General features: G+C 42.0%; 1 protein-coding gene and 1 long non-coding RNA gene across 4 annotated transcripts in view; one reads left to right on the forward strand and one right to left on the reverse strand.

Moving 5' to 3' along the window:
• The window catches only part of ZNRF2 (zinc and ring finger 2), a 60,249-nt gene extending 43,826 nt beyond the window's left edge, over nt 1-16,423 (reverse strand). Inside the window, exon 1 of the mRNA XM_035549687.2 lies at nt 15,716-16,423. Within this exon, the coding sequence (XP_035405580.1) occupies nt 15,716-16,217 (502 nt within the window). The 5' untranslated portion in view covers nt 16,218-16,423. The remainder of the gene's footprint in view (nt 1-15,715) is intronic.
• Nucleotides 16,424-16,811: 388 nt separating this feature from the next.
• Nucleotides 16,812-21,875, forward strand: LOC118249593 (uncharacterized). 3 transcript variants are annotated; one of them, XR_004779141.2, is made up of 4 exons: nt 16,812-16,958; nt 17,478-17,591; nt 20,589-20,723; nt 21,318-21,875. It is a non-coding gene; the product is annotated as an uncharacterized LOC118249593 (long non-coding RNA). The 3 variants fall into 3 exon arrangements; XR_004779142.2 differs by having other exon boundaries at nt 21,466-21,875; XR_007707885.1 differs by having other exon boundaries at nt 17,483-17,591.
• The last annotated feature ends 519 nt before the right edge of the window (nt 21,876-22,394 follow it).

A 22,394-nucleotide genomic window follows, 5' to 3' on the forward strand; every position in this document is an offset into this window, starting at 1 on the left:
CATCCAGTTTCTACCTGCAACAAAACTCATACAAGTTGCACTATATATATATCTTGAAACAGACTAATCCTGGTAGACTATCATTTAGTTACTCTAGAAACATACAATGGCAACATTTCAAGGGTAAAAAAAGTTCATTTAAAACCTTCAGAAAAAAAAAATCAAATGTTTCAGATGTGTTTATGTCAATTCAGCACATTACCTACAACATAGGTGGGATCATAAATCCTGAAGTATGTTGTTGTTGCTCTTGACCCAGCTTGGTATCTCATAAAGCTGAGGGTAGTACAATCCAGCAAAATAAGAAAGCAAGCCTTTTGGAATAAATTCAAAGTACTAAAAGAACAATACAGTCTTCTAATCTATTAATATTCTGGCAAGAGCATGTACACACAAGTCTGACTCTTTAAGATCAATTTACACAAAAATTCTGATCTAAAATGTATTAATATGAAGCTACAAAGCTTTTTTTTTTTAAATAGACAAACTGTTTGTACACAAGCAATTTATAAAAGTACCAATTATGATAACATTTATTATCAATCTCTGTTCCCTCGGGGACAGTTTTACAGAAAGAACTTGAAAAACAAAGCCAGGAAAAAAGCCTCCTATAAAACTACTAGTCTTTGTCTTGCACTGGCTAGTCTGTTAAAGCAAGTTTTAAATTTATTGAAATGTAAATGTAGATGGTGGGTTCCATATGTGTCGTTCTCCCTCCCCATCCAAGCAAATATTAGCACTGTTTCATTCCCTATTCAATCTTCATACATTTCTTTAGCTACTCAGGGAACAAACTGAGTTTCTTTTACCAAACCTAAGGAATCACAATACCAGAGAAATAAATTTTAGAATGTGACTTCATTAAAAACCTTGAACTCATAAATAAAATCATGTTATATATGATCCCTCCAATGAAGTTAGTTTAAGGGAAAAAAATAATAATCCCACAAGTGGAAGGCACCTCCAGCAACTGTACAATAGCTTGCCTCAGTTCCCAGACACATGGCAGCGGCCCAACCTAAATAAAGCAGAGTTACCCATAAGTTAGAGACAACTGATTTGGAAACAGCTTTTCCAGGACAATGAGGAAACTCTAATACTAATTTTGTTTAATGATTGTATTTCCACGTTTCATTTAGAAGTTGAAATGCATACATTCCAATGATCGAAATAGCAAAACCAGGGTTCTTTCTTCTCCCCTTGAAATTCACTCTATTTTTTCTCATGGGAAAAGAGTGAGTAAGAAATGCATGTGGCTTCCTTATTTATTTGTTTACTAGTAAACTGAGTAAAGGTGCCAATGCTCTTACAGAAGCTAGAGGAATGGTTTGGTAATATACCAAAAGCTCCGCAGCATAAAAAGGAAATAATATTTACTTTAGGATTCCCAACCCTAAGGAAAATCCAGCAAGACGTTTGTAAAAAGATAACAGTAAGTGGGGAAAATAAGCATGTATTATCTTAAATAAACTGCACTTAACAATAGGGCAAAAAACGTTCAATCCACAAAGCTCTCTGCAGGCAGGGTCATAAAGAGAAAGGAAAAAGGTCACTGAAGTATTTACAAACCCTGTTTTCACACATGAATCAGAGTATTACCGTGTTTTCCATCTCGGCCTTGAAAGCTATTAAGTGAAATTAAATATTTACATGTTTTGTTCTTTTCCCCCTACACAAAAGATGGATCTTATCTTGTTACCTCAGCACCGCCGGACGCAAAACTATCTTTTTTTTTTTTTTTCCACAAGTAAATATTTCAGAACCCCAGCTTGTAGGTTTTCACTTCTCGTCAAGAAAAACTAACGTTATTTCAAAAGGCTAACCTTTCGCGAGCCTCCTGCTGCTCGAGCCTTCTTCCTAACCCTAATTCCCAACGTATGCGGTTGGTGGTCCTCAGAACCCCTCCGGCTGCGCCTGCGCTCAGCAAATGGCTGCTGCTGAGGTGAGGGCCCCCCAGCAGCCTCCCGCTGGTGGGGTCCCGCTGAGCTGTCCGGGTATGGGTGCTGAACGGCTGCCGGCTCCGGCCCTGCCCCAAGGCCCTTGAGGGCCCAAGGCCATGGATGAGTTCTCCGTGCCAGCCCCCCGCCACTAAGTGTGGCCCCACAGCGAGGACACCAAGGGCTGGATGGACACTGAAGTACATCTTCTGCAAGCCCTTTCAGAACCAAGCCCTTTCAGTGGGCTTTATGCTTGGTCTTTAGGCAATGTTCATCACTTAAAGAAGCAAAGATGTTACTTTCCGTTTGCACAAAGGATGATGAGACATATAGGGGCATAAAGCCACTGCAAACCACCTCCATTTACAGGGTCAACTTGCATGCGCAGTCACAGCTGTACTTCTGTGTTGCGGGAAGTCCTCACAGACCCATCAGATGCTTTGAGTTTTACAACACAACCACAGCTAGCTCCCATGTTCGTACAGGAAGAAACGGCTTTGAGTTTACCAGCTAGCACAAACAGTAATGCCACACAACTCTCTAAGCACGTTTATTTTTAACAAATTCTGTTATCCATCAATCCTCCTGAATCTGGCTAGGCAGACAGTCAGTGACAGAAACTGCAGCTTAAGTGTTTCAACACAGTTACTTGGTTGTTAATTGTCTGCCTCATTACCATCCTGGTCCTTCTTTGTCAGACATCTAGCAAATGAGAGCTTCTACAAGCCTAGTACAAAGAAATTTAATTTAAAAATAAAAATGAGATACTAAAACGAGATACCTACCAGCTTTCAGTTACATTTCAAGACTCTATACACTGTTGAAATTATATCTAATAGCTAGAAAGAGTCAAGTATAATTACACAGGAAAAAAGAGCCCTTGACATTTGTAATTAAGAGAACTATGTTAATAATAATGCACCAATTTGCAATTGATGCATTCAAAATTGGGAACTGGTAGTGAAACAGTAGGAGGAACTTGCTTATTATGGAAAGTTTTCCAATGGTAACATTAACTGTCAAACTGAAACACACAAGTAATGAGGTGGCTTTCCATTAAGAAATGAGCAAAGAATAGATGAACATTATCTGCTCAGAACGGACTAAACCTAGCCAATCCTGAATTGCAGTACTGGGAAGCAACTGTTAACCTCAAGGTGTCTTCAAGTGCTATGATCATCAACAAAGAGACCTTCATCCACACATTATCATTACTTCAATCTATTCCTGTAACCCCTTTCATGTAAAGTTTTAGGGAAAAAGACATTATATGTCTACTAACCTAAAAACAATCATGAAAAGTCATCTACAACATTGAAAGGCCTGTTGTTTTCCAGTGCACCATGAAAAAGGAAAATGCGGTGTTTAAGTACTGTATAAAACAGGAACAGACTGTAGAGCTGACAAAGTATCTTTCCTCTATTCTTATCCCTCCATTGACAAGTACTTATGGGGATATTCCTAAACCCCACTTGGAGGGTCCATTTTTTATACAGTTCATTGGCTTTCAGAGTTAGAAAGGCAACACTAAAATTAGCTTATAATTTAGAAGTTTCTAGAAAGGGACTAGAAATGTCTTAATTTAAAGGGGTGAATACTGAGATTACAAACTAGTTCCTTTCACGTAAGCAGAAGCACGAATTCTTGTCAGTTACATATGACAATTCCTGACAAATGGGATTACGCTCTTCAAGGCAGATTTGTGAGTACATCCAAAATTTTGCACGTGCAAGACTCACAGACTTAATTACAGCTGTCCTCACAGTGTTTTAGATGTTCAAGTATCTTAAAAGCATTATGCCTAGTATATTTATCATCATTGACTGAAAGAAAACAAAGCTAAATGTTTTACAGAGAAAATACGACAATAGGGAAAATGTGAGAAAAACAAAGGTACTGACTTGATGCTTTCCTTTCCCTCCTAATTCTGCATCCAATTTAACATGACTGAAATTGACTTACAACTGTGTCATTTGGTAAATTTGTACATTTGGAAAGCATAAACAGAAAAATGATAGGACTAAGATTTCATATGTTGACATTTGAATTCCAAGCCTTAATGACTTGTGCTGTATGTACACACACGTACCCAGTTTGATCTCTGAGGAAGCAAGTTTAATCAAAATAATTTTTAATTGTGTGCACTTCAAAATATTGCTAACAAAAAGGAAATGTTACATGGCAATTTTTAAGTTGGGGGAAATGCAAGTTAGAAAAACTGAAGATAAGAAAATACCAAAAAATTGATACCCTAAAATAAAGAATTTCATCAAAATGACCTCTCTTCTTCTTGATGTAAAAATTAAGTATTTTAGTGTATTTCTCTTCAGTGTTTCTCCCCCATTAAAACTAGGGGTACAGATTAAAAGAAAACATATATTTATAATACCCAAAATTATTTCTTTCTACAGGGGAAAAAAAAGTTCTGAACTAATACACCTTCTTCTTTCCTTTTTTTCTTTTCTTTTTCTTTTAAACAGAGGAACATTTTAAAGTCTGGCTAAATTAGTATTTCTGCAGATTTATTTTTTTGTTCCCAACAGCACTTCCATATTGGTATTTAAGCTAGATGACTCATCCGCACAGAAAACTGCAATAGGGCAGAAAAAAGGAAATAAAAAAGGGGAGGCTCTCAATAAGCTATACACACATGGCTTTAGTGTGTTAAGGACCACAGTTTAAGAAATTGGAAAACAACTGTATTAGCATGCTTACAGCTGTGCACCCTGATTCCCCCTAAAAAACAGTAATATAACGAACACCACCATTCCATACAGGCTTCTTCCTCCTCCTCTCTCTTGCTTACAGATTTGGTGTACTTTTACAGGATTTCCTTTGAAGCTAACGTTTTCTGGGGTGCTTATGTTTTTCACTCAATTTCATTCTGAATCTTTGTAGATTTAGTCAGGCCAGCCGCATTTGATACAAACATTTGATGTTAACATATTTCAAAGACTGTTTGCATGCTACGGCTAACAAAGTTTTAGAATTAAGAACAGGCTACTACAGGACACAGCTGTTAAACAGCTGAGAAAGTCCAAATCCATGAGGGGACAATGAAGAAAAATAAGAGACCTTAGCGATGCATCTTTTAAAATTAGTATAGCTTTGCAGCACTTACTCTCAGAACATTTTACAAACATCACAGTTGAATCAAGTAGAGACATTTTACTACTTGCACGCATTTAAGAGCCTTCCTCATGTTGACAAATTATGTATCACTTTTGCTTGTCTAACCTGCAAGCAAAGGGGAGAACCCAAATATCCCTAAATTTATACCATCTCATGTGGACCAGAATACCTTCAGGTTTCCCATTCCCAGCTTTTTATATCAGAGCTGTAGCTAGAGTAATTTCCAGTATTAAAAGGCAGCTGCATTAGCTCAGCACCCTGCTTCTCAGCATAGCTAGGAAGTCAGAAGCACCACCAAACCAACAACATGGCCACGGAGCTTTTCAGACTTGAAAAGCCAACAGCATTCAATGCCACATGCTACGCTGTCATTCAAAACCATGCTTACGCCTGCCATTTTCATTAGTTAAATGATGAACTATTGTCACAATTGAGGAGATGGGAAAAATAAAATTATCTGTGGATAGTAAAACGCAAATGCCACCTCTCTAACACACTTTTTGCATACTTTTGGCTACTCCTAGCTTTGCTGTGGAGTGCATGTTTTGCACCAACAAAACATCATGATAAAGTATAAAATTTGTACGCCAATATTTTCATCAGTATGTTAAAATTCAGCTAAAATGGAGGTCAATATCATTAAACCACTATTAAAAATCAAGCAACAACAACACATAAGCAAGTATTTTGCACAGAAAGACTGCCATGTCTGTGACAACAAACATAAGGCAAGCCATACTGAACACTTACGAAGACTGGTCAGAGTATAATTTTTTCCAAGTGTTGAGAAGAATCTGTAGGAAAGAACTTAGAGAAATTCATTCCTACTGACTTTTCTAGCTCTACTAAAAGCAAGGACTGCAGCAGAGCCACTGGAAATGTTTTGTTCTGTCCCTTAATAGAAAAAACAGTCAAATACTTGATGAGCTTTATAAACAATTCAGCCAGTAGTCAAAGTTACTTTGACCAAAGATTAAAGATGGCCAGTTCCTTAAAGAGAATCGATAGGGGGCAGAATTTAAAAACTAGAATGCTTTTGACAGACAACCACTCCAAGACCTTAGGTTTCATGACAGCATAAGCTTGCCTTATCTGTGTGGATAGGATCAATCTCAACAATGCTGTCAGCCCAAGTGGTCTTCATAAAGTCTAGTTCCTAGTCCACTTTTCACAGATCAACAGCTTTCATGAACACATTAAACTGTTTAATGACAAGAAATGGTGTAACGCAAGCTTAAAACTCTTTTGAACATTTCTGAAAGCAAAATGTTCAACCATTAAACACATTTAAAAAGTTGACTGCTAGCACGACAGACACCTGTAGATGAAAAGTCATAACATAGCCACCAAGCCCACTAGAAAGCCAAAATGAGAACGCTTGCCCTCCAGCTCCAAACGTGTTGATCATTTCCTTTTGACTCCATCAGTTGAATGCAACTGCATGCCTTACAAGTGGAGAGGCACAGCGGGGAGACAAAGGAGAGCCGAACACGTCATCTCCCGCACTTGCGCAACACAAACCCCAGTATTTGCTTTAGCCATCTTATTTCTTTGTTTGCAGCAGAACTAGCCCCACATTTGCAATGAACATTTCCTCCACTCCCTCGCTGCACGCAGTCACTGGATCTTGGACTTATCGAGCACACAAAAGCCAGTTTATTTTAGCACGCACTTTATTATGCTAGCAATATAATCTGTATTTCCTCTAAACTGAAAGCTATTTCAGCATTATCGTTTCCTTCAAAAGCATTTTAAACACTTTGGCTTTTCACATCCATGATTACAAAGAAGCCCAGTTTCATCTGTCTTTGAAATATTATCAGTTACAAAACAGACAAATTCATGGATATGAGACATTTGGATATAAACTAATCCAAGGCTGAACTGAAGGAGAAACAAAATTAAATCTCACTGAAGAGTAATACAGTTTGGTACTTAAAAAGCCAAGCAATTCCTGTACACTTGTCATCTAGTATCTAAATGTTAGGACAGCTGAATTAAATATTCAAAGGGAATTTCTTTGATAGCATGCAGTCCTTTTACATATGTGAATTTCATGCTGTTTTCATCGGCATGTGAATCCAGGAATCATTTCTCATCAACCAGCAACAGCCTTATGGTTTTATTGTGATGGTGGAGTACATACTTTTTTACATGATGCATTAAAAATATAAAGTAGTTTTACAACTGCATTTTATTATTTTGGAACTGTAATTCAATAATAAATTCATAGAGCTTTAACAAAAGGGTTAGGGTTTTTGTTGTTTTTTGGTTTGTTTTTAAAGTCAGACAAACAATCTGCTTGGCATACATTTAATACTAACCTGAATATCGAAAGAAAACAAGCATCTATCCACACTGATCTGACTGCCTCTAACAACTATACCCATATGCAAATAACAGGGATAAGAAAGCTAACCCTAATCAACCACTGAGGTTGCAAAATCACAACACTGAGAAACAAAAGGAAAGGTGTACTGCACAACCCTATATTTGGACAGTTCACACCTAAACTCAGTAATACTGTCTTTCAGCACTTTTCTTCAAAATCACCTCCGAAGATGAATCATGGTTATCCAGAGTAAGATACTGCAGGAGCCCTGAGTCACTTGCTGCACATGCTTCATATCCAACATCCAGAATGCAGATGTGTGATTTTTACACTCATTCTTGGCAAAGAATAGCAAAAGTCCCAAGAAAACGGCCAGCAAATCCTCAAGTATGGTATCTTATGCTACTTCAGTCATCCTTGACGGTGCAATTAAGACTGAGAAGAAAGAAGACGGCCTCTTGGTGAAAGCAGTTAAATGACCAGAGCGCTGCATTTTGTTACTGCCGCCAGTCTTTATACACTGGAGATCCTCCACCATTACCTCTGAAATTTACTTAACTGACAATGCACTGCCCTGTCTGGTAGGGCCATAGGATCTTCTGAAGCCAGGCAGAATTCCCTTCCATACCCATACTCAGGACTCAGGTATGAGTGATGTTGTTTCAGTCCACAGGAAGTAAAACTCATGATAGCCGTAGAAATCAGTATTCAAAGGTGGCATGATTTTCAGAGCACTGTACAGTGCCCTGCAGAGATTCTTGGCAGGGAGACCGTTTATTTTGTAAGTTTTCTGAAAGACTATCACCAGATTGGTCCAGTTTTCATCAAAAAATAAACTATTTTAAGATTCTCAAAATACCGTCTGTGTGTTCTAGGAGCGTGCACAAAGCACGTCAGGGCTGACTTCTCTTTTGCTGCACATGGAAAACTTTACCAGTTTTAAATTCCTTTCATGAAGGCCACAGCTATTAGTGTGCACTATGACACAGTTTTTATTTTAGGAGTACAGAAGAACTGCATTTAGGTTACGCTTGGCAAAATTCAGCACAAATCCATCCTTCAATTTTGTGTCAAATTCAATATCCTAAGACAGATGCATCTGTATTTTAATGAACCACAGCTCTCACCCTCGTCTTACACTGAGTTCTAATAGTTTCCAAAAATGTTGGAAATGCCTTAGCTATATTTCAACTCAAGCAAATGTACATACACCTATACTTCAGGAAAAAAAATCCAAGAGAATCATAACTAAAGCTTCACTTTTCTCCAGAGAATAGCCATTATGCATGTTCAGGCAATGCGCTAGCACTGACATAGCAAAGAATGTAATCACCTAGCATTGATAATGCTCCAGATGCTCAGCTAACCTCTCACATCTAAAATCTCCACCTTCAATTCTTAAAACAGTAATGAAATCACAGTATAAATCAACCTGACATAGGGACTAATTATGGCAGCTCAACTAGGAAGTGTTCTGGAACACCACTAGTTTCAAAACCCATTTAGAGCTGGTGTTGCTAAATAATTGCTTTATATAAGTGACACTTGGTATGGAAAGCCAAATAAATTGTAACAGCTCATTTTTTCTTGCCATTATTCTTAGGTGAATTTATTATAAGTTACTAGAAGACATGCAAAGTGCATGCCAGATGAGAACTCTGTATTTATAGCACACTAAGTCAGTCAGCAAACAGAATCTCCTAAAAATATCCACAACGGTATGCAGCACACCCGCTCTTTGGGGACTGCTCAGTCTGCGGTGGTCTGATTTTCAGACAGAGCACACAAGGACGAAGAAAACACCCAGGTAGGTCAATTCCTGGAGAAGCATACGAGTAACGGAGGCAATTCACATACAACACTATTAATTCTGTTTGGCAGGCAGTCAAACATCCCAAGCCCTACAAGACTTCCCTGCGTGCTTCCTGATCTCTCCAGGTCAATACGATGCAATTTACATGCAGGGAACAGAAGCACGCACCGAGGCTGAACAAGCCTCATTCCTACTATGGCTTAGCCTCCCATTTTTGCAGGTGTCAGGAATTTGAAGCCTATCAAATAACAGGCACCAGAGAGCTCTGGATGTACACTGAGACATCCTTGTGAAAGTCACGATGACGATCATTTACAAAGAAAGGTGGCCTTGGGAACTCAGGCATTTGGTTAGGAAATAACTAAGCAGAGAGTAGAAAGCAAAAATAATTTCTTGTATGCATATAAAATATTGTTCTGGTTTTACTCAGGTATTTTTTTTTATTTTTATTCTTTAAGTACAAATCATTTGTTTTTGATTTCTGAGGTGCGTGCCTTTAAAGATATTCCAAAATAAAAACCCTTAGCAATCAGAGGTTTCTCTCTCCTCCTTTTCACAGGTTCAGGGACAACACGTTCCATTACCACAGTAAACAAGCACAATCTGTAGAAATGAACATAGATCTCTCCTGAAACTAATTAAACCATTAATGAGCATTAGACACATTGCAGAAAAAATCTTGAGAATAATATATATTTGGTTCATGCATCTGCAAATAGCGGGGCAAATCTACCCAAAAACCTTGGTGATATTGTTCCAAACCTGAAAGTTTTGAGCAAGACTAAAACAGCAAATCAAGAACATTTGCATGATGAACTTTTCCGTGAACAGCTGGCAAGAACAGGAGAGAATGTACTCAAGCAGACGGGTAGGCAATGTGTTTTAAAAATAGGTTTGAATTTTTAGCAGTGACAAAATGCTTTCTTTACAAGACAAAGAAATGACTTGGAAGGTTGTTGGAGCGGAGTTTGCAATTACGTGAGAGAGCACAAGGAGAGACACGCTGTCAGGATATCACGGTTGGATTAGAAGAAATTAAAGAGGAAGGCCTTGTTTGAACTGGCACTCCAAAGGCTCAGTCGGGTGTTATCGCTGTCTTGATAGCCAAAAGAAATATTTATATATGGCATTACAATTAAGCCAGTTTCCCTTTCTTCAAATCATTAACTATTTAAGTTTCTTCCCTAAACGCAGAACTGCCATTCTTATTATTTGGCTTCCCCTAACACCTTTTGTTTACCAGGCAGGAGATCTCTCATCATCGCAGAGACCTGGCTCCATCTTCATCTGAAGGAAACCAAAACAGGTCCCAAGGGCTTCACTAGAGCTGCTGGCAGATCCAGACAGTGCTCCTTTATTTTTTTTAGCTCATTTGTCTGGACACGTAACATTTGAGACTAAAACCGCTCTCTGAGCTGGGGCAAGTGGTGGCAGACCTTCTACTTCTTTTTTCTTGTCCTCCATCTGCTCCTTAGGAGCGTTTGTGCCTCTGCTGCTCACTATATGTAAGCAGGAACAACAGCAGAGCCCACTACATACAGAACAGTGAGACCCTGAAAAGGGATCAGACTCCCCAAACCCATCTGTCAGAAGAATTCTTCTGGAACTCCTTATCATTAGATTTATCCTTGGACTGCTTTCCTGGCACACTGAATTATTATTTTTTTTTAACCTGCACTGTAGATAATGGGATGCTAATACGTTTCCAGAACCCTTCATCTGATTGAAACATCTTCAACAACTGCTAACAAGACTCTTTCACTTTGGAGTCAACTCATAGGTATAACTGAAAAGAAAATGAGGCACACATCTATCTCACAATCTGTGGTTGTTGTGAAGGTGCATGCATCTGTACAGACATGTTTCTATTTCTCCCAACTTGCAAACCGGTCTCAGTTTTAGCCTTCTTCTACAATCAGCGGAATTCAGCCAGCCTCTCGTTGTTCTTGCTCTCATTTCCCAAAGTGGACAAACGTGGATGTGATTCTGTTTCACTGCTGCAGCCAAGTGAATAGAAAGAAATCAAAACAGCCTCTTAGTTTTCACTGTACTGCATCTTGGAAGTCCTATGAACAGCAACAGCAAAACTATCTGAAAATGCACATGGGATTTTTTTTGTGTTTACAACTGCAAACAGCAGTGTTACCATATCTCTAAAAAAAGGTAGAGTTTGTATGGAAAAGCAGTAACTTCTATTAGACTAAAACCTTACAATCTTTCCTCATTCTGAATGGTTGGGAAGTAATTTAGAGAAGTGTATCGTGTACTGAATATCTGCTGGCCTTCCTCAAACATTAAAAAACAGGGTGAAACTGAAACAGCAAGTGTCACTGCTTCTAACATGATACACACACAGATGGAGGAGGATATCCCCAATAGCCTCATAGTAAAGCATGCTTCCCAACGCTTTTCCCAAGTTAGGGGGGCAAAGATGTCAGAGCTACAGCTTTGGCTAGCAAAACAGGAACGGCACTGAAATCTGAAGTGTTTAAGAGTTTCACACTCATGGTTTCGCAAAGCAACAGTGCTTGCGAGACACTGGGAGAGAAGGGCAAGGAAGTGACCAGAAGATATTTGATTCCCCAAAAAAGATGTGAGAAAGATGAAAGGAACCTTCTGCCATAGCAAGGAGAATTCATTCATCACCTCCACCGGCTATTGTTGCAGTCAAACGCTACTATAAAACACATACAAGATACTACCCATACAGCATTACATACATTCAGTGGCTAGCAATAAATCCTGCACTGTAAGATACTTCATGAAATAGCCTGATCATTAGTTGGCTTGAGAAGAATGCAACAAACTTCTTTCCCCTAATAAAGTTGTAGAGAAGCAACCTAATGTCTGAATTATTACTCCGAGTCTTGAAGCAGGCCTGAAAGATGTCAACAGTTGCATCTGACAACACTATGTATTTAAAATCTGTCTCTATATACATCATATAAAATTGTATATGATTGTATGTAAGACAATGTGAGATTTTGTATGACTTCTCTGCTCAATCAACCTTAATGAAGAACTGATGTGGCAAATTTTAAAAACACGGTATGCAACATTTCTGCTACAGTTGGATTCTTACATATTTGTTTCTAAGAGAAATCACAAAGAAGTAGATTTTTATTCTTGCCTTCTCGCAACGTCCTCAAGAAGCGATTTAAATTTGAACACTGTCAGTATATTTCTAGCAGGTGATTTCACCAACAATTCTCCCTGTTGTGACCACCCAGAAATAGGATCACGAACATAAAGGGGGCTCTAAGGAGCTGCCAATATTTCAAGTGACAGAAGTAACACACCAGCGGTTACTCAAAACAAAGAAAATTCTGAAAGATGGTCCAGTTTGCGCCAATCATGGCACATATTGTTGACAAAAAGAGGCTACATTACAACTATGGCAGTAGCTTTGCTGTAGTAGTGACAGTCTATGAAGAAATACTGCCTAAAAACAGAGTGGAAAAACGAAATTAACTGTGGATCCCAAGGCCAACTCTTTTACAGGCTGTTCTTAGAGAAGTAAGCATGTTTACTTTGGGGCAGGGAGAGAGGGGAAGTCCCATCCATGGAGGACCAAAGCAGGAAGCTACTGGTCACAACTCTACAGTTATCACCCTAAAGGAAGCTGGAACTCGGCACCATGTCCCAAGACAGCGCTTGGACATCACGCGCAGGCCTGGCCCCTATGTTTGGGAGCACCATAAGGTCTTAACGAACTTGGCCCTCACTCTGTTTACTGCCCTCAGCCTCCCCCAGGAGTGCTCGCCACACAGTTAGCTATGTTACATGGGTTTCTTTTGTTTTTATTCTGTGAGACCAAGGCCTCAATTTGTCAGCAAACTGAACTCTGAGTTAACACGTAAGGTGCATGGCCGTATTTCCTCCGTTACACTTTGATCCTAAGGATGACAAGCCTGAGGCCTGCCAGGACCACTAGGCCCTCAGAGCCAGGAGAGGCTGCCCTAACTACAACTAGATAGACTACTATGAGTAGGTAGACTCCTACCAAAGGAACAGAGCAGCTAACTCATCGTACTTTCCCATACGCTAACGTACCGCATCATAATACCTTCTATATTCTAGTACATTAATGGTATATTAATAAGCATAGTATAGGCTTCAGTGTGCTACATTACAGAATTAATATTTATACATTACTTCTGTATGCAAAGCTGCTCAGTAAAAGTGACAATAGGATGTAATTCACTTAATGGCAAATTAATTACAGTAATCTAACTAATGTAACGCCCACGCATCACTGATTGATGAAGCCAAGCAGTATACCTAAAAAACACAAAGAGCCAAAGATTCAGTTCAACTTATTAAGGTTACTCTTGCTCTTCTTTAATTTGAATAGAATTGCTGTGCTAATTCTCAAAACTAATTGAGGTAGTTTTCAAGACAAAAAGGAACAATTCAGTCAATTTGCAAGTTACAACACAAGGGAGTGAACTTCAAGCATGCATTTAATACACAAGTTAAATGCCAGACACCACACCTAGACAAGCTTGAGCTAGTTACCATCAGGACAAAAACAATCCTTCAAGTTATTTTTCACCATGCTGATGCTACCAATTTATGATCTTCAGTGGGGCTACTCATTCCAAGCACTAGTTGTTATGAGGAATCTAGAAGACACAAAGCATGCAACTATATCAGGATGCCTACATTCAACGTGATGTGGAGTTGTATCACTTATATTACAGAATATTTAAATTGAAGGAAAAAAAGTGTTTCAAGTGAGGTTTTTTTCCACAAGTATTGCAGTATTATGATTAAACAGCTACTCATCCTGATGGGAAATACTAAGATTTTTAGAACACGAAACTAGATGATTTACGATCATCTCATGACCACCAAAGGACAATGCATTTTAACACTTGCTATCCAAAACCCCAACATATGGCATTCCTTATTTATTGGTGAATAGATGAAGAGCACGCGCCTCTCCTGGTGCTTTTCCTGCACCAACAGAAGCAACAAGCTCTGCATCATCTCAGCCCATATCCTTTTTAACATTCCAATTTCAGAGATTTGTGAAAGACAAAATATGCTGTTGTACAGCAATTAACACATTATGACCTGTCATAGAAAAGCATAATCAAGTTCAGAGTTACCCTGAAGAGACCCTCCTGCTTCTGAACAGTTTCCTAGATTGCTGCTCCTTGTCAGTGCACTCACATATAATCCAGTCCCTCCTTGCAGCAAGTTGGGTTGTGAGACAACAGTTAAGCAGGGAGAAAAAATGAAGTTTTTCCTCTGAGCAACAACTGCCTACACGTTTTAATGATTCCCTTGTGCTTAGTACAAACTGCACAAGTCAGTGATAGGGCATCCTTTCATCACTGAAAGAAACACATGTACCTTCTTCCCACAAGCTATTGCGATGGTAGAGTGAGTACCCCTGCAACAAAGCACTACTATTCGGCAGCTTGGTACTATGAGAACAGTTGTTTTCTCTCTTAAGGGCAGATACTCCTTTATTATGATAGGGCTTGGCAGCTCTCTGTTATGTCCAAGCAGTGCACTGGGAGGAGACAGTTTCAGACCTAGGAAATAACAGCTCTGATGTCTCCAGGTCAGCACACCAGCGATGGATGGTGGCAGGCACGTGACAGCAGCCCTGCGCTCCCTGCAAGGCTCGGACCGAAGGCGCTCCAGCCTTGGCTACCAACAGGTCGCGTTACAGCAGAGACGAAAACCCAGTCTGCTACAGACAGTATTCACAAATCCATTAATTGGAATACAACAATGGGGGAATTACACATTAACCCCCCACCTTCCAAAAATAAAGCTTTTTTTTTTTGAGGCTGGTTGGTATTTAGACAGGTTATAACGCGTATCTTCTCTGATATGCGTTAGATTTATGGAAAGAGTGAATCCATTAAAAAGAGGTCACCTTGGACCTTAATGTTTGACTTGTATGAACAATAACCTTTAAATAAGCAGTACCAAAAGCAGTCAGCAACTTCCGTGCAGGTTTTTAACTTCAAGGTAAAGAACCCAGGTGGTGAAATGCAAGCCTTCCACCAGCGCTATTCATCTAAACATCGCAGGAAAGACAAAAGGATCGCTACAACTCGCTCTGGGTTTAGTGTGAGTCTTTAGAGGGCCTCTGCTTTTTGGTGAATTCAGAGCGGCTTCGCCTCCTGCCTCGACACCACGCGGTCCTGTCTCTGCAGGCGGCTCTTCGGGGCCGCGGACAGCCCTGCTGCCCAGCCGCTCTCCTCTTTTGGCAGGAGGGGAAATAAATACAAGAAACTTTTTGAACTTCTGTTTTCCCTCGCCTTCCTCAGGGCCGAGAACTCCAAAAGAGGAACGAGCTGATACTAACCGGTGCCTAGAGAGTGTTCGGGGCCGGTTTGAGAATAAACGGCGGAGGCACATGATCCAATTAAACTCTAATTATGTAAGTAGCAGGCAAGAGTTATTTACACAGGCACCGATTAAAGCCCCGAGCCGCCGGCCAGGCAGGCTGCGCTTCCCCCCGCACCGTGCCCTTACCTCCGAACAGGTGCGGCGAGAGGTGCGCGGGCAGCGAGCCGATGACGAGCCGGGGCCCCCCGGAGCCACCACCGGAGCCTCCTCCGCCACCACCACCGCCACCACCCCCGGGGGCCCGCTCCCGGCCGCCCTCCTCCGGGGTGCTGCTGACCGAGTCCTGCGAGCCGTAGGGGCCGCTGCTGTGGGGGATGCTGAAGGCGGACTGCGCGGCGCGGGCCCCCGCGGCGGTGGCGGCGCCTCCCAGGGACCTGCTGCGGGGCGCCGACCCCGCGGCTCCCCCCGAGGCCGCCGCTGCCGCTGCCGAGCCGCCGGGAGCGGCGTGAGGAGCCGCCGGCGCCGCCAGGTGCGCGGACCGCCCGCCGCCGCCGCCGCCCGCCGCCCGCCCGCCGGTGCCGTTAGCGCCGCCGCCGCTGCTGGAGGAGGAGGAGGAGGGCAGGTCCCCGCCCGAGTACGCCCGGGTGCGGCCGTTGGCGGCGGTCGGGCTGCTCTGCTTCGCCCCCATGGTCCCGCCGCTGCCCTTCGCCGCCGCCGCCGCCTTCCCGGGGGCGCTGAGAGTCCGGCCCCGGCGGGGGCGCTGCGAGGCGCGGGGAGGGGAGAGGGCGAGCTCGGCGGCTCGGTGCGGAGAGGGGAGAGCCGCCCGCCGCGATCCGGCTCAGCGGGCGGCCCCGGCGCGGCCGCTGCTCGCGGCTCCGCGGCGCCACCATGAGCTGCTCGGCACGGCGCTGGCTCCCCCAGAGCGGCGGCACGGACCCGCCGCCGGTGCTGCTGCTGCTGTCGCTGCCGTCCCCGCTGCCGCTACCGCCGCCATCCTCCGCCGCCGAGCTCTGAGGGGGGCACCGGCGGCAGCAGCGCCGGCCCCGAGGCCGCCCGCCCAGCGCCGTGTGCCTGTGGCGAGGGAGGCGGGACGGGGCGGGCACGGCGGCGCAGCCGCTCCTCCGCCGTGTGTCGCCATGCTGGGGGCGGCACCGGGCGGCGGGACGGGCACGGGGACGGGGCGTGAGGGCCGTCTCCAGGCGCCGGGACTCTGCTCCCCTCAGCAGCCGCCCCCTCACGCACCCCGAAGGCCCCCCCGCCAAGGGGTCGCGGCCGGCTGAGGAAAACTCCCCTTGTTATCCCTAAGAGCTGTGCCCGGACAGGGACTGACCCCAAGTGCTGGCCCTGTGAATTGTTCCCCTGGGGATAACAGGCTCCGTTTGCCCACCACGGAACAATTCGAGGCAAAATATTGCTTTGTTCTTCACCGGTACGTGATGCTGAGTGTCGTGTGCCTTGAATGTGTACAAGCGTGATTCCTGCCATCAGTCATCCGGGGTGAGCTGCTTGTTTTTATGGGTTGCTGCCTGCCATCAGGTACGGTATGTCGCCGTGGAGTAGTGGAGCAGTGCTACACACCACCCCGGGACTCGGCCCTGCGGTCTCGGTAGCGTTTCCAGCTGCATTCACGCCAACATCACCATGGCACGGCACCCGTGGTATTTTACAATTAACACAGCAAAAGAGATCAGCACCTTAATTCATATACAAAGCATTACTCTGCTGCTTCTGAGAATGCTTGCTCTCAGACGTGAATAGGCGCAGAGGCCTCCCTTTTCCCCCTCCTTTCCCCATCTCCGTTACAGCTGCGTGCAGCTGGACCTGGTGCTTAGGGACGTGATTTAGTGGGTGACACTGGTAGTAGGGTGATGACCAGCTGATCTTGGAGGTCTTTTCCAACCTTAATGATTCTGTGGTTGTATGATTTATTTTTATTTTTTGGTATCAGTGCAGCTGGCAGTTCAGTTTGCAAAAAGAGGTACCACCGCTTGGGATGGAGGAGGAGGTTACCAACACTAACTACTCATTCCCGCACCAGTTTCCTGGATGGCTGAGACACTTTGTGAGTAATCCGAACCCTGTTTAGAAGATCCTGCTGTAAACTGTTGCTGGTTTCAGTACAAGGCAGCAATTCCACAGCTGTCTCATGAACAGATTGTTCATGGGGCTGGGCAGACAGCTGGGGTTGATAATGTGCTGTCCCATGCTATGCCATCCCTGCTTGTGAATGATGAGCTGCGGTCTCTGCTAGCAGGGGCAGATACCCCAAGGTAGACCAAGCATGGACACTTTCTAGCTCAGTTTCCTAAAGAAAAAAAGAAAGTGTGATCGTGCTATCTGCTATACCTCTAGCTCCTTTTGAAACCCTTGGACAGCTTGAGCCAAATCTCTCAGAGATGCTAACGGTATAGGAAGCAACCAGTCATTCAGAAGCTACCTTCTACATGACAGAGGTCCTATTAATGTTCCCACAGAAGGAAAAGCTACAATAGGAGTAGTTGCTTAATCCCAAGAATCCAGATGGGGAAAGGATGTTGCCGACGTGACTGATAATTTCTGCCTCTCACAGAATGCTCATTACATGTCCAGCCCTATTGGAGAAGGTTTAGAGGACAATGTGCTAATAGCTTCATGGAGTTCTTAAAATTCCCACTAGTGAGTAGTAGTGAAGCTGGCTGGTAGGATAAACAGCATTTTGAAAATACTGCATTGCTACACAGTACCACAGTACCGTCTGTAATTTCCTTACAGTGATTCTAAGAGTTGAGCAGGTATTAAATACAGATTTTATTTGGCTATGACTAACCTTTTATTAAGTTTAGAATTAAATAGTAAAGCCTATGGGGGGAAAAAAAGCCCTCAAGACATCCAAAGAGTTATTCAGTGTTACAGTCAGCAAATTACCTTTAACAGCACAGAATATTTCATAGAAGAGAAGTCAGCTGCAGAAAGCAAGTCACAACAACAGGACAGCTCTGTCTCCTTCTCAGAGAGCAGGGATATTCCCACTCAGATGTGATTTTCTTTCTTTTCTTCCATTGGCTTCCATGCATTTCAGGCATTTAAGTTTAATATTTGCAGATCTCTCACTTTCAAGTGTGAATCTAAACAGGATACATACCTTAGAGAATGCCTACATCTTTAGAAAAGCGATGTGGCATGCTTCTGAGCCAGCTTTCTCCCCTCCATCCTTCCTGGTCCCTCTTATAAATGATTGAATAGAATTTCTTCTACCTATGGAAATTTGCTCTCTATAGCCAATAGTACAGTTAGGTTTTCAAACTAATGTTTCTTCTAACAAATGACTCTACAAGCACTAAGTCCTGTAGAGGCAAGTACCTGGCACTGTAGCTTCCACCCATTTGTTCATTAATATGCTCCAGAAGTAGTTTGCATAAAATTTTCAATTTCCTACCCAGCACAGAAAATAGTCATTGGCAAGAGGAAACAGTGCAAAGAGAAAGCAGAACATATTGCTGCTGACCAAATTTCCATAGATCTCTGGGACTCGGCGGAAAGTACGTAGTTGTATGAAAATTAACTTCCATGGGCCTACGTGGATGAATGCTGTTATTATTCCTGTAGAAACATATCTAGGGAATCTTATTCATAATTAAATAAGCATGAAATAGGAACTAACCTTGTTCCTTGTCCAGGATACTGGAAAAAATATGGTTTAGACAGGCAAATACACTTGCTGTTCTTTGTTGTAAGCTGTATACCTCCATTTTAGTTCTGGTTACACTACCTTTTCTATCAGCAAGTGAAAATAATAAGCTTCTTCACCAGTTTCCTTAAAAATACCAAGTGACAGGTGTGCCCTAAGAACACAAAATTGGCTATAAGCTCATAACATTGCACATCTTGGAAACTGTGTGCTGATAAATGGAACAGGGTCTGAATTTTGGTTAACGTTGAGCTGTGCTGATGGATCATCCTTCCTCTCCCCTCCTGTTCACTTCTTCAGTGGCTTTTACAGGGTGACTACAATAGCTTTTCAAGCAGAGTTTCATCTCTGGCAAAAGCATCTGACGCTGGACTGAAAAAGCCAGCCAGAAGTTCAAACTCTGCTCAGAGTTAATCAGGTTGTCCTTTTTGAAGGACAGTGGCTGAAAAAACAATAGCTAATACTCATAACATAGAGTTTAATTTTCTAGTAACTAAGATTCACTCCTAGTAGGGCATGGGGAAACTAGATTTGCTGTTCAGGTACTGAAATAGGGGTGCATGCTGTGGTTGGAAAAGATCAGTGAGGTTTTTACATTACTGTACGTTTCAGGTGTTTAAAATAAATCACACTGCACAACACCTCTCCACAGATACTGAAAGTAATGTTCAGTTGCTCACACAGAAAGCAAAACAGAACTGTTTCATCCCTCTCAAATACGAATTTTGTAAAATTCACATGCCTTGCACCTGCAGGTTGTTTAAGCCATCCGGCTGACCAAACTGTCCTCAGGTATGTTCACATCTCTATGCTAAAGGAAAAAGGCCCTGTATTGTCCCTGGCAGTACAACTACGAATTACACATAAACCTATTGTAGGCATCTTTTTATGATGCATTTTGATATCAGTGTATCTCCACCTGGTAGCTGGTATCCTGAGATATGTAGCAGACCTTACTATTCCATATCTTAGATTTTTATTTGCACTGAATAACACTTTGTTCATGTTGGTTTTAATCCTGCAAAATTTATGCACATGCTTACACTGGTGCAGTAAAAACAGTCCTGCACTATGCTGTCATCGGTCTTCACAAAATAATAATAAAAAAAATGAGCAGCTCTGAAAGTCTTTCCAGATTTGGGTCCTAAAATTATTCTGGAAATGTGTGGTTACTTATGGTTTTAATGTGAGGAAGTTTATCCTTGTTTTATAGAGATTCTGCTTAGAACCTTCTGCTTTTTGTTTGAAGTTTATGCTTTTCTGAAGTTTATGTTACACCATAAACAATATGCTGTATTTTGTACACTGGAGTCACCCATGTGGAAAGATAATGTTCACAAAAAAAGATAACCTAGTCTTAAAAATAAATTAACATTTTTCCGTAACTTACAGATTGACCATTTTGTACAGGAAGAAATACGTGGAAATAATTTACTTGAAGAAATGGCAATTTGTGCTGTGCATTCCACTACATCTGCTATGAAGTAGTACGATAAGAAATACACTTTAGTCTAACAGTTCTAATGGGTAAGTGTATTCACCATAATAATTTCTAAGCTGTTCTACATTCAGAGTTGGATTATTGTAGCCAGTGAGTACCACAGTATTCACCAAGGCCAAATGCCATTCACATGAATTTGCCATTTGAGTGCATAATCAGGCAGTAACTTGTTCTCTAATAAACTGCATTAGTTCTACTCGTTAGTTTGTTGGTTTTTTTTGTTACCATCTTTGCATGCAGTATCCCATTCTATATACTTCCTGACCTTTCATACATCTAGAGCCACCCCAATGCTATCTTTCTTCAAAAGCTACAGCACAGACCTCTTTTGTTATGTGCTCAAGGAATAACTGAAGACAAATAGTGGCTTAGGCCATGCCCATGCCTACACTAAAGGCATTTGCACCAATTCATAAATGAAGTGACATTAATCTGTGTTTATTTGGGCAAGGCGTTAATACACAGATCTGTGGGTATGGGAGTATGGGGGTGGATTAGTTGACCTATAAAGGTCCCATCCAGCTGATTTTTCTGTTTCTGTGATTTCTAAGAAGAGGGGGTGGAGGACAAACTAACAGATGGGAAGTATGTTTGCTCTCTCTTCTCTCTCTTGTTTTCAGATCTCTTATATCAGCGCCCAGCGATGCCAGCTGAATGTGGATTTGGGGGGGAGGAGTGTTGATGGCTTCAGCCCTCTTTATTTCTGCAGAGGGAAATAATACGAGTCTTTCAAAGTTTATTCCTGAATGACATTGTTTTGTCTTGCAGTTCAGAGTGCTAGACCATGAATCCCTTCTGCACCTAGAGAAGCATTTGTCTTTACAAAAAGCTCTATCTGAACAATTCATGACGGTTAATAAAGAAAGCACTTCGAGTCCTGACACACTGAATATTACACAGGTAAATCAGTCTTCAGAAGCTGATTGGAGACAAGTTCTTTCACAGCATACATCTTTCATTAGCGGTACTAATTGCTTGAATGCTAGACATCTACCGAAAGAGATGAGTAAAAGGAAAACAGAGTTACAGAAACAATAACAAAATGACATATGTAGGAATGACAGCAGGTGGTAGAGCCATGTGACATTAGATTTGCCAAGTACAATTTGTATTCTCTCAGGTTCTGTATTTTCTGTCAAATATTACCTTAAATTCTCAGAATCCAGGAGAAAAAAAATAGTTTTGTCTTCATTTTTGCACGGTATGTGGTAATATTTTCAACTAATAGTTTTAAGTATTGTTCTTTTAATATATTATATCCTCCTACTTACAGTCTGCTACTAATAAGCCTAATAATAAGAAACAAAAACATACCAGGTAGCTATTCAAAGGGCTTTTAAGCACAGCTGCTTGGGCAGTCATGCTTGCGCTGCAGTGACTTCTTGCAACAAGTCAAAGGGACAGTAACGACTTCTAAGTATAATAAAAGCAAGGTGCACTAGTATATGTATCAAGGTAATACTTCATTAATGAGTGCACAGTGAAGAATATAAAAGCACGTAGCTGTATTTTTCTGAAGGCCGTACTGACTCGGGAGGAATGTCAAAGCGCTCCACTTCCCGTTATGTGCCAGAAGCGTTTTCTGCCTAGGCTTCTGTGCATCATGCCTGGTGTAAACCAGGCATGAGGGTGGTGTAAAAGGCTCCATCTGTTGTGCTGGCTCCGATCCACTTGGCAGAAGACAGAACCCATGAAAA

Source organism: Cygnus atratus, chromosome 2 (genome assembly GCF_013377495.2).
Source record: "Cygnus atratus isolate AKBS03 ecotype Queensland, Australia chromosome 2, CAtr_DNAZoo_HiC_assembly, whole genome shotgun sequence".
NCBI classification, from domain to species: domain Eukaryota; kingdom Metazoa; phylum Chordata; class Aves; order Anseriformes; family Anatidae; genus Cygnus; species Cygnus atratus.